The sequence below is a fragment of the Anolis carolinensis genome, chromosome 6 (genome assembly GCF_035594765.1).
Source record: "Anolis carolinensis isolate JA03-04 chromosome 6, rAnoCar3.1.pri, whole genome shotgun sequence".
In the NCBI taxonomy this organism is placed as follows: Eukaryota; Metazoa; Chordata; class Lepidosauria; order Squamata; family Dactyloidae; genus Anolis; species Anolis carolinensis.
In genome coordinates this window covers 19,649,886-19,665,354 of record NC_085846.1, presented here as the reverse complement: position 1 = coordinate 19,665,354, position 15,469 = coordinate 19,649,886, and the positions used below count along the sequence as shown (strand labels likewise).

At 41.7% G+C, this 15,469-nt stretch overlaps 1 protein-coding gene across 2 annotated transcripts in view; it reads right to left on the bottom strand.

The window, feature by feature from the left end:
- Positions 1-6,970, bottom strand: part of vwa5a (von Willebrand factor A domain containing 5A) — a 30,783-nt gene extending 23,813 nt beyond the window's left edge. Inside the window, exons 1-4 of one of the 2 annotated variants that reach the window (XM_062957626.1) lie at positions 6,837-6,970; positions 4,008-4,065; positions 1,931-2,133; positions 1,424-1,646 (exon numbers count right to left, since the gene is read on the bottom strand). In XM_062957626.1, coding sequence (XP_062813696.1) covers positions 1,424-1,646; positions 1,931-2,133; positions 4,008-4,050 — 469 coding nt within the window. In that variant the 5' untranslated portion in view covers positions 4,051-4,065; positions 6,837-6,970. Of the gene's footprint in view, positions 1-1,423; positions 1,647-1,930; positions 2,134-4,007; positions 4,066-6,780; positions 6,800-6,836 lie in introns of those variants that run through there. The other variant, XM_062957627.1, reaches the window with a different exon arrangement.
- Between the last annotated feature and the right edge of the window lie 8,499 nt (positions 6,971-15,469).

The following is a 15,469-nucleotide window of genomic DNA, read 5'->3' as shown; positions in this document are numbered from 1 at the left end:
CACAGGCTTAGGATCAAAAGAAGCACAGGAAGCATAACTGTATGAGACAGAAATACCATTAGAAAAGAACTTATACTGGAAAAGATGCAGTATAACCTGAACCTAGATTTAGGTTTGGTTTGCACATGTTTCAGAAGAAAAGCTTTAGAAGCTTGTTCTATCTTTAATATGACATCATTTTAACATACATTTGACATACATTTAAACATAGCTATTATGTCTTCTGTTAACCTTTTATTCTCCAAGCTAAACATTCTCAGCTCCCTAAGCCATTTCTTATACGGTTCGGCTTCCAGACAATCTATCAGTTTGGTTGCATTCCTCTGGACCTGTTCCAACTTGTTCATATCTTTCCTGAACTATGATGCCTAGAACCATACAGAGGATTCCAGGTGAAGTCTAACCAAAGGAGAATAGAGTGGCACTATTATTTTCCTTTGGGCCCCCAATGGTGCAGCGTGTTAAAGTGCTGATCTGCTGACCTTGCAGAGCAAAAGGTCGCAGGTTTGAATCCGGGGGGCAGAATGAGTGCCCGCTGTTAGCCCCAGCTTCTGTCAACCTAGCAGTTCAAAAACATGCAAATGTGAGTAGATCAATAGGTACCGCTCAGGCGGGAAGGTAATGGTGCTCCATGCAGTCATGCTGGCCACATGACCTTGGAGGTGTCTACGGCAACACCAGCTCTTTGGCTTAGAAATGGAGATGAGCACCAATCCCCAGAGTCAGACAAGACTGGACTTAACATCAGGGAAAACTTTTACCTTTACCTATTATTTTTCTTTATCAAGACACTACTCTGGTTGTATTTGCTTGTTTAACTGCTATATCATGTTCAGCTTGTGGTCTACTAAGACTCCTAGGTCCTTTTCACTGTCAAAACAGTTGTCACTCATTCTGCATCTAACTTTGCCTAAGTAGATAAGAAAGCTTACTTCTTTCTCAAGATTTTAAAATTGTATTTAAAGAATTTTTGACGTTAAAGAACATTATAAAGGGCAAGTTGCAAGTAAGAACCTCATTCTGCCACATGCACAGAGCAATTCTTAATGGATGTGTGCATGGGGGCAAGGAGACATTGGTCCATCCACACATTCCCACAACCATTTACCACTGGACATGGGTTTGGAGCTCCTAAGAACTGAAATCCTAAACCCCTCAAGGGTCAAAGTGTGTGGTTCAAAGGAGGTTCCAATACTCTGGCCCACTCTGGTGCTGTCTGTTTGTTCCTCTCTGTACAAAACTAGAAGTAGGATCTAGACATGTGGATATGAGTTATTTGGGGGGGGGGGGGGATTGGTAATCTGAGATGCACCTCAGCTCAGACCAATTTTGAGGAAGTAGCGGGGAGAGTAAAGGCCAATTTATGTTGCTTGATGTTTTTATCAGGGGACTAATTGCTACATTTGGAGATGCAGAATTTTACCTCGTGGTACATAGCGAGGGTTCAGAACAGCAGGCAGGACAAAGCGGATGGCTCCATCAGGTTCTGGAGCTAAAGCTTGGACATAGCGCATCTTCAGTGTGGCTTCCCCATCGGGAGGAAGATTCCCCAGACTGATGGTGAAAATGTCACTGGTGTGTTCTTCCCTTCCGAGTAGGAAAGCCTCACGGCCTTCGCTCAAGGCATCCTCATATTCTTGCTCTGCCTGAAATGGAGGGTGGACAAGAGAGAGAGTGAAAACTTGAGGATTTATCTGAACCTTTAAACAACTTGTAACTTTTGACTCATTGGTTTTCAACCACTGATGTCTTTCCATGCATGTGAAAGTTGACTGAATACATAATGCAATGTATATTCTCATCTTTTTCCTAATATGGGACCCAAGCTGGGACTCTACAATGTGGAGATACTGTAATGCATTTTCTGGCTGACTTCACAAATGAGGTCACAATATTCCCCAAAGATTTATTATTTTCTGGTATCGCATACCTGCTTCTTCTCTCGGATCTGGGCTTCAATGCGTGTCCCTCCAATCACACCCTCAAAGGCATATACAGCAGCCTCATCTTCCAGAGGAAAGACAAAGACAGCTTCCACTGGGTTCTTCTCCTCATTCTTGTACTGAAGCTCAGACGCCACATCGGCTATGAAGCCCTGGACCAACACATCCACAGAGATATTTTTTAAAGGCACTAGGACAAGGAAACAGGGAAGTAAACAAGTTACTTCAAGGATGACATTATTATTATTATTATTATTATTATTATTATTATTATTATTATTATTATGACACAGCAAGCAAGATAGACATGCTGGATTTCGTGTCACAAAATCACAAGTTGAACACTTCCCAAGTGTCTAGGACTGTGTGATGTATTTTCGGATGATGCGTGCAGATCCCAGTAGGGTGGCCTTTTGCAGTTGGCAGATCGTGATTTTGTCAATGTCTATTATTTCCAAATACTGGCTGAGATCTTTTGGAATGGCACCCAATGTGCCGATCACCACCGAGACCACCTGTACTGGTTTCTGCCAGAGTCTTTGAAGTTCAATCTTGAGGTCCTGATAGCGGCTGAGTTTTTCCTGTTGTTTTTCGTCAATGCGACGGTCACTTGGGATGGCAACATCAATGATCCAAACCTTTTTCCTTTCTACAACTGTGATGTCTGGTGTGTTGTGTTCCAGAACTTTGTCAGTCTGGATTCGGAAGTCCCACAGTATCTTTGCGTGCTCATTTTCCAATACTTTTGCAGGTTTGTGATCCCACCAGTTCTTTACTGCTGGGAGGTGGTATTTGAGGCATAAGTTCCAATGAATCATTTGGGCCACATAGTTGTGCCTCTGTTTGTAATGTGTCTGTGCGATTTTCTTACAGCAGCTGAGGATATGATCAATGGTTTCGTCAGCTTCCTTGCACAGTCTGCATTATTTTTTATTATTATTATTATTATTATTATTATTATTATTATTATTATTATTATTATTATTCCCCACTTTTTCTCAGGGCTGAGACCCAAAACAATTCACAACTTTAAAAACTATAAAGGATAAAGACACACATGTCCTGCCTAAATTAAAAAAGTTTCAGCCTGCTTCTAAAAGGGAGGGGGCCATTCTAGCGTTCCTGGGAAGCAGATTACAGAGCCCAGTAACAGAGAGCTTTCTTGTGTCCCAACCAGCTACACATCTGAGAGAAAGACTTCTCTTAATGATCTCAGACTCTGGTTTGTACAGGGAGATGCACTCTGGCAAACAGCCTGGACCTGTGCCATATAGGGTTTTATAAGCCATAATCAGCACTTCGAAACAGAAATAGCCAATGGAGCTATTGCAACAAAAAGGTTGTATGCTCCCTATCGCCAGCCCCTGTTAACAATCTGGCTGCAGCTGTTTGGACCAGTCAAAATTTCCAAGTGCTCTTCAAGGGCAGCCTCAAGTAGACCTGTTACAGTAATCCAAATAGGATGTTACTGAGGCATGTACCACTGTGGCCAGGTCCACAGTGTCTCAAGAAATGGGTACAGTTCGGGAAAGATATGGACTCCTGGCCATTGCAGAAGCCTCAGCCTCTAGGTTCAGTGCTGATTCCAGGACTACTCGCAAACTAATGTGGGCTTGCCCATTGTGATTCTCATTTAGATGGATCCTTCTCCAGCCATCTTGACTTTTCAAGATTAGGCCAACCAGTTGGATAGACAAAAAGCTAGATCATTATAGTAGCAATTTTAAGCTGCACAGTATCTACATAAGACATCCCCTGAAAATAAGACCTAGTTGAGGTTTTGGTGAATTGCCAAATATAAGACATCCCCCGAAAGTAAGACCTATGAAGGCGTCTTTCCCTCCTTCTCCTTTGCGCTGCACACACCTTTCTCAGCGGACAAGGAGGGAACAAAATAAGATGTCCCCTGAAAATAAGACCTAGCACATCTTTGGGAGAAAAAAATTAACATAGGACACTGTCTTATTTTCAGGGAAACAAGGTAGTACTGAGCTTACAGTTTCAAGCAATAGACACTTGTCATTCTGCAAACACTTCACTAAATAATTGTAGTGAAGAGATCACCTGGTTGCTTCGACTGGGTCAGAAGGCCACAGATAGGTGCCATGGCCGACGATGATCTCTGAAACAAAAAGAGAGGCCACATGACATATCCATTATACTTCTGGTTTTATTTTTGTTTGGCAGGCTGCCAAGAGATCATGTGGTTTTCTTTCTCTCCTTTTCTGTAGCAGCAGTTTGTGTTAGCTTTGTGGGGGTCTATTTTTTGTACCTTATGAGAGAAAGGATCCAGCAGGGCAGGGTGGTTAATCTGTGGCCTTCCAGATCTTGATGGACTACAACTCGTATCAGTCCTAGGCCTGTAGCCAATGTTGAGGGATGAGTGAAGGGAGTTGCTGCCTTTAGCATCATTATTTGTCCAGGGCCTATCTACACTGCCATATAATGCAGTTTGAAAATGCCTTACATGATTATATTTAGTGTAGACTCATATAATGCATTTTGCACTGAACTGCATTATGAGTCTACATTGACCACAGAATGCAGTTTCAAACTGCAGGAATGCCATTGCTCCTATGACTCTGTTTTCTAGTTTGTGGGTTCTCAACACAAACTAGAAAACAGAGTCATAGGAGCAATGGCTTTCCTGCCCCAACCCCTAATAAAGCCAACCCATGGTCACTCCTTAATGCAAGACTCCACTTGTGCTGCTTCAAAGGAATGCTTAGAGTTCACTGATCTTCCTAGAAAAAACTGAGTCATCTACTGTCTGGGGGTGTAGCTACAGGGAGGGAGGAGAATGAGGCTATTGTCCCCCCAAACAAGAATTCTAACTCTTGTAATGACCTTTAAATTTAGTTTCCAAATTTGTAGAATTGCAAAGAGACACTGAAAATCATCCCCACAGGACCCTTATGAAGGTTGAACATCTCCTATTTGATATTCCGAAATACTCCAAAATCCGTAATTGTCTACAAGGGTGACAGTTAGGTCCTTCAATGTGACTTTATGGTCAAACTCTTCCAACCATGCTAGAAGATAGAGAGATTTCTAGAGTCCTTTCTGGGAATTTCTAGGTCCTATAATAAAATTCCATGGTTAGCGTCCAGCAGAAAATTGACCACAGTATCATGCATTGCAACATTGAGAGTAACGGTCTGATCTTGAGCTGATATAGCTTTGGATAGCATAGGGATGGGTTAACACCATTGTAGTGTTTGTTTTGCTTCCTGTGCCCCTGATTTTACATCACTTTCTGTCCCAGTGACAACTGGATTTTGAAAAATGTGGCTTATTGTGGAAACAAGGATTCATGAGAAAGCTTCAGTAGAGCTACCTTTTCCCCATGATAACTCTTCCAGGAGTGAATTTCCCTTCTGAGGGGTAGGTTTCTCTTAACTAGTTTGTTCTTAACTATGAGTCATTTGTAAGTTAGATGTTTGTAACTCAGAGACTGCCTGTATACGTCCCTCCAGATGATGTTGAATGGTAACCTCCAGCACTCCTAGCTATGGTGGCTAAAGCTCATAGATGATCAAGTCAAACATTATCAGGGAAGCTTAACTTTGTTTCCACCATATAGAGTGGCTATACTTTTGCACCATTCATGCTATACAATTATAGTGCTAGCACGGTGGAGTAATTTCAGTGTTGGACTGCAATTCAAGGAACTATGGTTTGAATTCTTGCTTGGTCATGATCTTAGACGAATCACATTATCTTAGCCTCAGAGCAAGGCAATGGCAAATGTCTTCTGAGCAAAGCTTGACAAAAGAACCCCATGATATGTTCTCCTTAGGGTTGCCATATATCAGAAATATTTTGAAGGTACACAACAACAACACTGGCCAACACACATTTTGGTGCTTCAAATATTAGCCCTGTGTTTGGGTATATTTGACCTGCGGATTCAAAAAATGGTACCCGTTTCCCTCTATCAATCCTAGTTTTTGAGATACAGAACAAATGCTATATACTAGAGGTGTGCAAAACGGCAGAAATCATTATGGTTTCGTTTTGAATTTCAGAACCCCCATTTTGTTTCAGAAAGATTTGGAAACATTCAGAGGGGGGTGTTTCAATTTGTAATTCGAAATCCAGAGTGTCATTATTTTTCGATAATATTCGGCCCATTAGGGCCAATGGGGACACTTACGAGGCTCATTTTCCCATCATTTTAATGGCTTTCAGGATGAAACTTGCCACACTCGCAGACCACATTTACAGCTGTACGCCTGCCAAGTTTCAGAATGTTTCCATCATCCACTGATTTTTAGAAAATGTTTAAAGTTTCTACAAATAAAATTTCTTTAAGAGGTATCCCCTTGAATTTCTCCACAATGACAGAAATATATATATCACTCTGTGTATATATACCACTCTTCATCTGCTCACCCAAAGAAAATCATTATAACAATATCTAAGAAACTAGAGCTGTAGCAGTTTATACAATGCGATTCTCTGAATTGGTGCTCAAAACAACCCCATGGACAAGGCTGAAAACCAAGACACGAAGAAAAATAATTTTGGTGGTTTGAGCAATAGATTTAACTGCAATGGCTACCTCGAATGGAATCTTAGGATTTGTAGTTTGGTAATATTAATAATAATAATAATAATAATGGACTTCACTTATACTCCGCCCTTCTCCCATAGGGGACTCACAGCGGATTACAGTATTTACATACATAGGCAAACATTTGATGCCCTTACAATCACAGATACTGTGAGATACACAAACACAAACAAAGGCAAGGTAAGGTGCTTCAGCTCTCTGGCTGAGCATCTTGAAGACCTAAACAATAAAAACATTCTAAAGACCGAAACCTAAACTCACCAAAAAGCTCCAGGATCCCACAGAAATGGAACCATAGGGATTAAAATAAAACTCACCCTGCAGATCCCAACTGGTTCGCTGCTGCTTCTTCCCTGCCTTCAGCAGCAGAAAAGCTGAGCTGAAAGCGAAAGTGAGCACTTCCCCCTTTGGCTGGCTTCCGTGTACTTTCCCGTTATCCCCGCCTCTCTGTAAGGGAAAGGCCACAAATTCCTTTGCTGGTATGAATCCTCGCCCTTCGTTGTGTAATTGTAGCTTTTCAGGGCGAGGAAGATTGACTGCAGCGGGGAAATGAGATCTTCAGCTAAAGGCCAACTCCCTGATTGTTTGCTTTGGAGATAGTCCAAAAGAGCCCATAGAATGGAAGAAACAAATATAATATATTTTATTTATACTTCACTCTATCTCCCTGAGGGGACTCAGAGCGGATTATGGCAAACATTCAATGCCGTTATACAATGGACTAAGACAGAGAGTACATAAACCAAGGCAAGGCTTCCCTCTTTTCATCTGTGCTCGACTTGGCCATGGGGAAGTGCTGTTGTTTCATTTTGCACGCCAAAGAGCCTGCCGTCCATGGACGCTTTTCCTGGTTGCATTTTACCAGCATGTTTTTCAGGGCGCCTTTTAGCTCCCCGCCAAAGCAGTACCTATTTATTTACTTACATTGTTGTTTTCAAACTGCTAGGTAAGCAAAAGCTGTGCTGATGGTGGGAGTTCACTCCAATCCAGGCTTGAACAGCCAACCTTCCAGTTGGCAGGATCTTCTATAGCTGATGATTTAACCCGCTGTGCTAACCCAGCCCAAAGGGTGCATCTAGACTGTAGAATTAATGCAGTTTGATGGCAGGTGAACTGCCATGGTTCAGTGCTATGAAATACCAGGATTATGTTTAGATCAGTGGCTCCCAAACTTATTTGGCCTACCGCCCCCTTTCCAGAAAAAATATTACTCAGCGCCCTGGAAATTATTATTTTTTAAATTTTAATAGCAATTAAAAAGAAAGATACATGTACCTGTGGCCATCACCACTCCCCTGGATTGCTGCAGTGCCTACCAGGGGGCGGTAGTGCCCACTTTGGGAATCACTGGTTTAGATGAAGCATCAGCACTTCTGGGCAGAGAGGCTGAAGAGTTTGTAAAACTACAACTCACAGGGTTCCATAGTATTGAGCCATAGCAGTTAAAGGAGTGCCCAACTACATTAATTTTAGGGTATAGATGCACCCCTAGAGAATCTCACCTGTGAAACCCAGGATTAGGTGTCTGAAAGGAAGAAAGCCAAGAGTAGCTTTCAAGTGACAAGAGTTGTGAGTTTTCTTTTTTAAATTTTTATTAAAAAATTATTTTTATTTAGACAAATTAATACAAAACCTATATACCAACGCAGAAATAAACGAGCTAACAAGCAAACAAGTGCAAAGTTAAAAATACCTTTTCTAGAATAAAAGAAAACATTACTACCATCACATTCTATACATCATAAAACATTACATTCTCTGTCTGATGTCTATATTTTCTCAATTTTTACACCAAATAATTGAAAAAGAACTATTGATACGTCTTTTTCCCATATAATAATACTCTTCTAGCCCAAAAAACCCCCCCTGAGTGATGGAAGTTTGACCAGTCTTTGCTGGAGGAACACAATGACTAGGCCCCAGGGCCCTTTCACACAAGCCCTATATCCCAAGATCTGATCCCAGGTTTTCTGTTTATTCCAGATTATCTGACAGCACGGACCCATATAATCTGTTTAAAGCAGAAAACTTGGGATCACATCCTGAGATATAAGGCCTGTCTGGAAGGGCCCCCAGTCTTTTTTAAAGTTAGACATCTCTCTTTAATTAACATAGTAAGAGTTATGAATTTCCTTTTTGTATTTTCTGGGGGGAAAATCTAAGTGGTTTGCGGATTTTTTGTGTGTGTCAGGAGTGACTTGAGAAACTGCAAGTCACTTATGGTGTGAGAGAATTGGCTGTCTGCAAGGATGTTGCCCAGGGGATGCCGGATGTTTTGATGTTTTACCAATCTTGTGGGAGGCTTCTCCCATGTCCCTGCATGGAGCTGGAGCTGACAGAGGGAGCTCATTTGTAGTCTCCCCAGACTGGATTTGAACTGGCAACCATCACGTCAGAAATCCAACCTTTCAAGTCAGCAGTTCTGCTGGCACAAGGGTTTAACCCATTATGCCACTAGGGGTTCCTATTGGTTTGGGTAAGTCACCACAACTTCACCACTGACTCCAGCTGGTGGCGCTTAAGATTCAGATAAAAAAAGCAAAGTAGATCCTCAGAACTACAAATGGATCCACTTTAAATCCGGTTTCTGCCTCTTGCTGAATTCTCGGGTTTGTGAGGCTAGAAACTGTTTGGCTGAGCAGTTTGGCCCTAAACTACAAGCTCCATTTAAAGTGGATCCATGCACTAGTGTGATGAAATCCTAAATCTTCTAACTTTTCACACAGCCTGCAGCAGATAATAGGACCAGCTCTACCACAGAGGTATCAAACTTGTAGCCCTCCAGATGTTTGGGCCTCCTATTTCCAGAAGCCCTAGCTGGTTTGTCCAATGGCCAGGAATTCACAGGAACTGAACTCTGAAACACCTGGAGGGCTGCAAGTTCGACACCACTGCATTAGGGAAAGCAAGGGAAGAACAGATGCCTCAGGCAACAGACTCTGGTGGACAGAATACTGCATATTCATCATCATAGATGATCACTCGTGGCAAAGTATGATTGTCTTCCAAAGGTGGAGTCTTGGCGGTGGATCCGTAAGTGACTGTGAAAACCTATTCTGGATGGTCTTTCACAATGAGGGACATAGATTTCCAGATGGAAGGTAGTCACACCAATATGGCTTAATGATGTGTATTATAAAGCAATTGTGGGCAACTTGCTGGGGGGGGGGGACACATGTAGATTACTAAAAATATCAGACATGACCCCCTCTGAAAACAGAACTGGGCAGAAGCTGGCATTGAAAAATCCACATATTTTAAATTATTAAACAATGCAGGGGTACTTTCAATACTGGCTTCGAGTCATTTTTGACATTAAATGACTTTATCATAAATAGTCTTAGTTTGATTTGTTCAGAGAGGGTCCTTTTTTAAGGCTAGGAGAGTGTGACTTGCACAAGGTCACCTACCATGGCCCCCTGTACACTGATCCCAGGTTATCTACTTTGAACTGGATTATGAGGCTCCTTCTGCACTACCACATAATCCAGATTATCAAAGTAGATAATTCGCATTATCTGCTTTGAACTGGATTATATGAGTCTAGACTGCCATATAATTCAGTTCAAAGCAGATAATCTGGATTTTATATAGCAGTGTAGATGGGACCTGAGGCCCTTTCCACATAGTTGTATAAAATTCACATTGATTATATAGCAATGTGGACTCAGATGATCCAGTTCGAAGTAGATATTGTGGATGATCAGCCTTGATATTCTGAGTTATATGGTTGTGTGGAAGGACCCTGAGTCTCCACTGCCATATAATTTGGGGAAAGGCAGACAATCTGGGGTCAGATCCTAGGAAATAAGAACAGTGTAGAAAGGGCCTGGGTTTCCACTGGGATTCACACCCTTTTCTCCCAGAGTCCTAGTCCAACACACAAACTATTGGGTCATGCTACCACCAGTAGTTAAAATAGTGATAAAAATAAGATTCAAACTGATAAAGATTGTATACCAGATATAACTGTCCCTGAAAAACAGAAAATATGGATTAAACCAGCCAATAAACATTTGGTGCCTCAGATGTTAGCCCTATTTCTGGGTATATTTAACCTGCTTATTCCAAAAATGGCACAACTTTTCCTCTATCTAGTTTTTGAGATATGGAACCTGTACCATATACTAGTTGTCATCTGCTTGCCCCCAAAAATCATGATAACAATATCTAAACAAGAGCTGGTGTGGTCTATCCAATGCAATTTTTCTGAATCAGCTCCCCAAATCATTTCAGGAACAGACCTAAAAACCAAGTCACCTGGATTTTTTGTAGGACTGTGTTATAGGTGCAGTAGTCTTGGGTCACAGAAAGATCGAAGACAAAGAGGGTGGGAGGGAGATAGAAAGAGAAAACATCCTTTTGTAGGCTTACAAAAGAAAACATGTGGTTCTAGTGGTGCTAGGGCTCTGGGAGCAATTCCAATTGGACTAACAAAACATTGAAATGAAGTTGCCATAGATAGGATCATTATGGTACAATTAGAAAAGAAAAGTGACATTGCTTGGAACGTGTCACATTCTCTGATAGTATCTCCCTGATTCCCACATTCTTGGATAGAGCCCAAGTCATTGATGGTCTCAAACTCTAATCAGGAACATCTGACAACGGAATGAATTGTGATGATTGATGTTGATGATATCTGAATGCTTTGTAGCAGAGGTGTCAAAATTGTGGCCCTCCAGGTGTTTGGGCCTCTAACTCCCAGAAGCGCTAGCTAGCTTGTCCAATGGCCAGGAATTCTAGAAGCTGAAGCCCAAAACACTTGGAGGTCTACAAGTAGAGGACTACCACTACTCTATTGGGGACCTTGCAGTGGGCTTACAAACTATTAGTTCAATGGCTAATTCCTAGAGTAGGGCCCAGTATTTGTTTCCTATGTTTCATGTGCTTTTGTACCGTGTCATTCATTCCTATGACATGGTACAGCAGACCCCTCCCCACACGGATGAAGCAGTGAAATGAATGTGAAAGCAGCACAACACCGTTTGCTTTGCTGCTGTTCATTTCATGTGGTGCTCCCTGAGCGGTCCTGGGTTTCTGAGCCACTTTTAGCCAATCAGAGGAACTGAAGTCGCCACATAAGGCTCTGGCTATTCAATGGGGGGAACACCCCCAAAGAGCTCATTGCGGAGCGCGTCCTTCTTAGCTGCTGGGTGGTTGTGCTGCTGCTCTGCCTGACGCACTTGTTGCCTCTTGCCTGCCTCAGTGCCTGCCTTGCAGCCTCCTTATTCTTGAACCACAGGTCTCCTCTGCATATCGAGAGGGAGACCTCTTAGAATAAGTGCTGCCTTAAACTCTGTCTTCAGCCTCAGGTCTCCTCTGCAGATTGAGAGTATAACATCTCAGAATCATTGGTATCTTAAGCCCTTCAGTTAGAGGGAGGGACTAGCGGGGAAAGAGGGAATGTTTTTAAGGAGATTTTATTTATAGAAAGAAAAAAAATCCCTAAAATTCAGGGGATGACCCAAACATTGTAAGAGTTGGAGGGCTAAAAGTGGTAGATATGCCCTCCATGATTTTCACCCCTTTAGCCCTAAAATGAAGCAGAAGGGAGCCTGTGCAGCCTGCCCACTGCCACCAATGGGACGAATGTAAATTCAGATGGTGAAATGAAAGAGCTTATTCGGATGAACGTTGGTTTCGGAAGCGGCGGACGGACACAGAAACAGGGCCATACAAATGGAACAAACAAATGGGTAGCGATTTTATACAAATGCACAAGACAACTGATTCCTGACTGCTAACAGACACTTGCTTTCCTTACTGCTACAGATCACTCTATACAAGGCTGAGGTATAGGTGTATTTGTAGTATTGCCATTTGAGTTTTGTTATGATGGATTTTCCCTCTTTTATTGCAACAGCTCCATTGGCTGCTGGTCTGTTTAAAGATAAAATTCAAAGTGCTTGTGTTGACTATAAAGTCATATATGGCTGCTGTTTGAAGGACTGTATTTCCCTTTATGAAACTCACTATAGTTCAAAGATGTGCTTCTCTCAGTCCCACCACTTTCTCAGGGTTGTTTGGTGGGACGAAAGGAGATGTGGGCTACTCCCAGATTTAGGAACACTCTCCTTAGAGAGGACAGAATGCCTCTTTTCTTTTCTTTTCTTTTCTTTTCTTTCTTTTCTTTCTTTCTTTCCTTTCTTTCTGCAAGTTAAAATATTTTTATGCCATTTCACCTTTAGACACTGACAAGAGAGAACATTTTACTCAAATCTGAAAAATTCAAACCAGCAAAAGTGGAGGGTTGAGTTTAGTTAATTCTGAGCTATATATTTCAGTGCAGTATACTCACATAATACCCAGTTTCTGAGAAAAGAGAACAACTTAGATATATAGCATTCAACACCGGAAATATAACTTGTGGCTCCCATGTCACTGGTGATGTAAATCTTCTCTGAATTTAATGTAAACATTAAAAAAACGAGGTCATAACCATCTATAATAAAATGCAATAGCATTCAATAGAATTCAACCAAATTAGCAAAACAGGCTACTAATAATATTAAATTATATCAGTTTGTACACAGTGGATCTTTAGTATCTGGTGGAGTATAGTTCCAGGACCTCTCACTCCTCCATGGACACCAACATCTCTGGATGCTGAAGTTCCATTATATACCATGATGTAGTAAAATGGTATCTGTGGATTGTTGTGATTTTTCTGGGTTGTATGGCCATGTTTCAGAAGCATTCTCTCCTGATGTTTCGCCCACATCTATGGCAGGCATCCTCAGAGGTTGTGAGGTCTGTTGGAAAATAGGCAAATTGGGTTTATATATCTGTGGAATGTCCAGGGTGGGAGAAAGAACTCTTGTCTGTTGGAGGCAAGTGTAAATGTTGCAATGGGCCATCTTGATTAGCATTGAATACCTTACAGAAAATGGCAAAATCACTTTTGGAATATTTTTGGCTGTGAATGGTTGAATCTGTGGATGCCCAATTCATAGATATGAACAGCTGGCTAATGGCTATTCCGTTACATTAGTTTCGAAGGTTAGTATTTTGGATAACTTTAGGACTAAAACCTGGGGTGGATGAGCATCCTTCTGACATGGATGCCGCTAGCCACTCTGGGGAAATGCAGATGTTTTTGCACAAATGAATTCTGGCAAGCTTTGGAAATGTTCCAGAGTGACTCATCTGCTTTGCATCTCACTTACAGTGCTGTTTATGAGCACAATTCCAGGGAAACCGGCTTGACAAGTGCCCAGGTTTTTCAGGGTTGCTCCCATAAGAGATGAGAGGGAGCTGGAGCATGGGATAAAAAGTCTGGAGGAGATGGGTGGGAAGCTGAATTTACAGGAAGGAAATTGAAGGAGCTACAATGGCCTGGGTTTTTGGTTTTCAGGGTTAGCATTTCTGCTTTCCTGTTTTAAGTAAGAGACGATCAAGGCTCAAATCACGTAAACTACAACTATGATTCATATGCAAGGCCCACAGACTGAATTCAGTCTGACATGTCATTTTGTGTGGCCCTCCAAATACTGGACTACAACTCCTATATTCCTCATCATTAGACATCATGACTAGAGCTCATGGCAGTTGTGATATAGCAACATCTGGAAGGCTGTAGTTTGTTCTGTTTAGTCAAGATAGTGGGGTTTGAATTTAAATACAGAGCTTGTGGATATGATGTCTGACTTTAAAATGTCCTTTAACTCTTCCCCATCCTCAGAGACTCAAGTGCTTTCATGAGGTTGCAATTCCCCATTATGGTCTGCATTGTGGATAATCAAAAGCGATGGGAGTTGTTGTTCAATAACATATGGAAACCCAAACTGGGTAGAAACTATGTAAAATAGTTATAGTTAGCCCTCTGTATCCATACCTGGAGCCCCCGGTGGTGCAGTGTGTTAAAACGCTGAGCTGCTGAACTTGTTGACCGAAAGGTCACAGGTTTGAATCCGGGAGAGGAATGAGCGCTTGCTATTAGCCCCAGCTTCTGCCAACCTAACAGTTCGAAAACATACAAATGTGAGTAGATCAATAGGTACTACACAACAGCGCTCCATGCAGTCATGCCAACCACATGACCTTGGAGGTGTCTATGGACAACGTCGGCTCTTCAGCTTAGAAATGAAGATGAGCACCAACCCCAGAGTCAGATACAACACATCAGGGAAAAACCTTTAACTTTACCTTTACTATCCATACATTCTCAGTCCATGGATGCAACAGCCTTTTGAAGAAAACCATAAGGCTGATGTGACTGTCAATAAAAATGAGCTTGAGAGCGCTACAGGTATGGTTCATCTGGATATTTTTGCATATCGGCAAGGAGTCATTATGTACTAAGAATACTACCAGCAGCCCATTCATATGAAATAAGCAGCTGAAAGTGGGAAAATTGAAAAAGCTAGGAAGAAAATGTTAATGGGTGTGTGTGTGTGTGTATGCAGCTACGCTTCTGAATGAATGGAGTTTGCCTTGACTTTAGCTGCTATGGCACAATGGTATGAAATCCTCAGAGTTGTAGCTTGGTGAAGCCAGTGTTATTTCAAATGAACCATGAAGAAGAGATCATACAAGACCACGGACAGGAACCATAAGAAACTATTCGAGACAGATTATATATAATAGTATAAAACCCACAGAAGTTGACTCGGAAGCACCATTTCCCCCCTTTTCCCCACACCCTCTCTTCCCTAACCTCTTTTTTTTTAACTTTCTTTCTTTCTCTCTCTCTTTTTCTACTCTCCCATCCCATATCCCTGCTCCCAGGCTGTTTTTTATTATATGTAAATTTCAAAATAAACATTTTTTTAAAAAAAAGAAGGCTAAAGACTTTGTAAAACTACAACTCCTGTGATTCCATAGCATTGAACCAGGGCAGTGACGCCAAACTGTATTATTGCTATAGTGTAGATGCACTTTGGATGAAATTACTACGAGCTCAGTACTCATACTGAAGAAATGCATTCCTGGGCTGAAGCAGAGGATA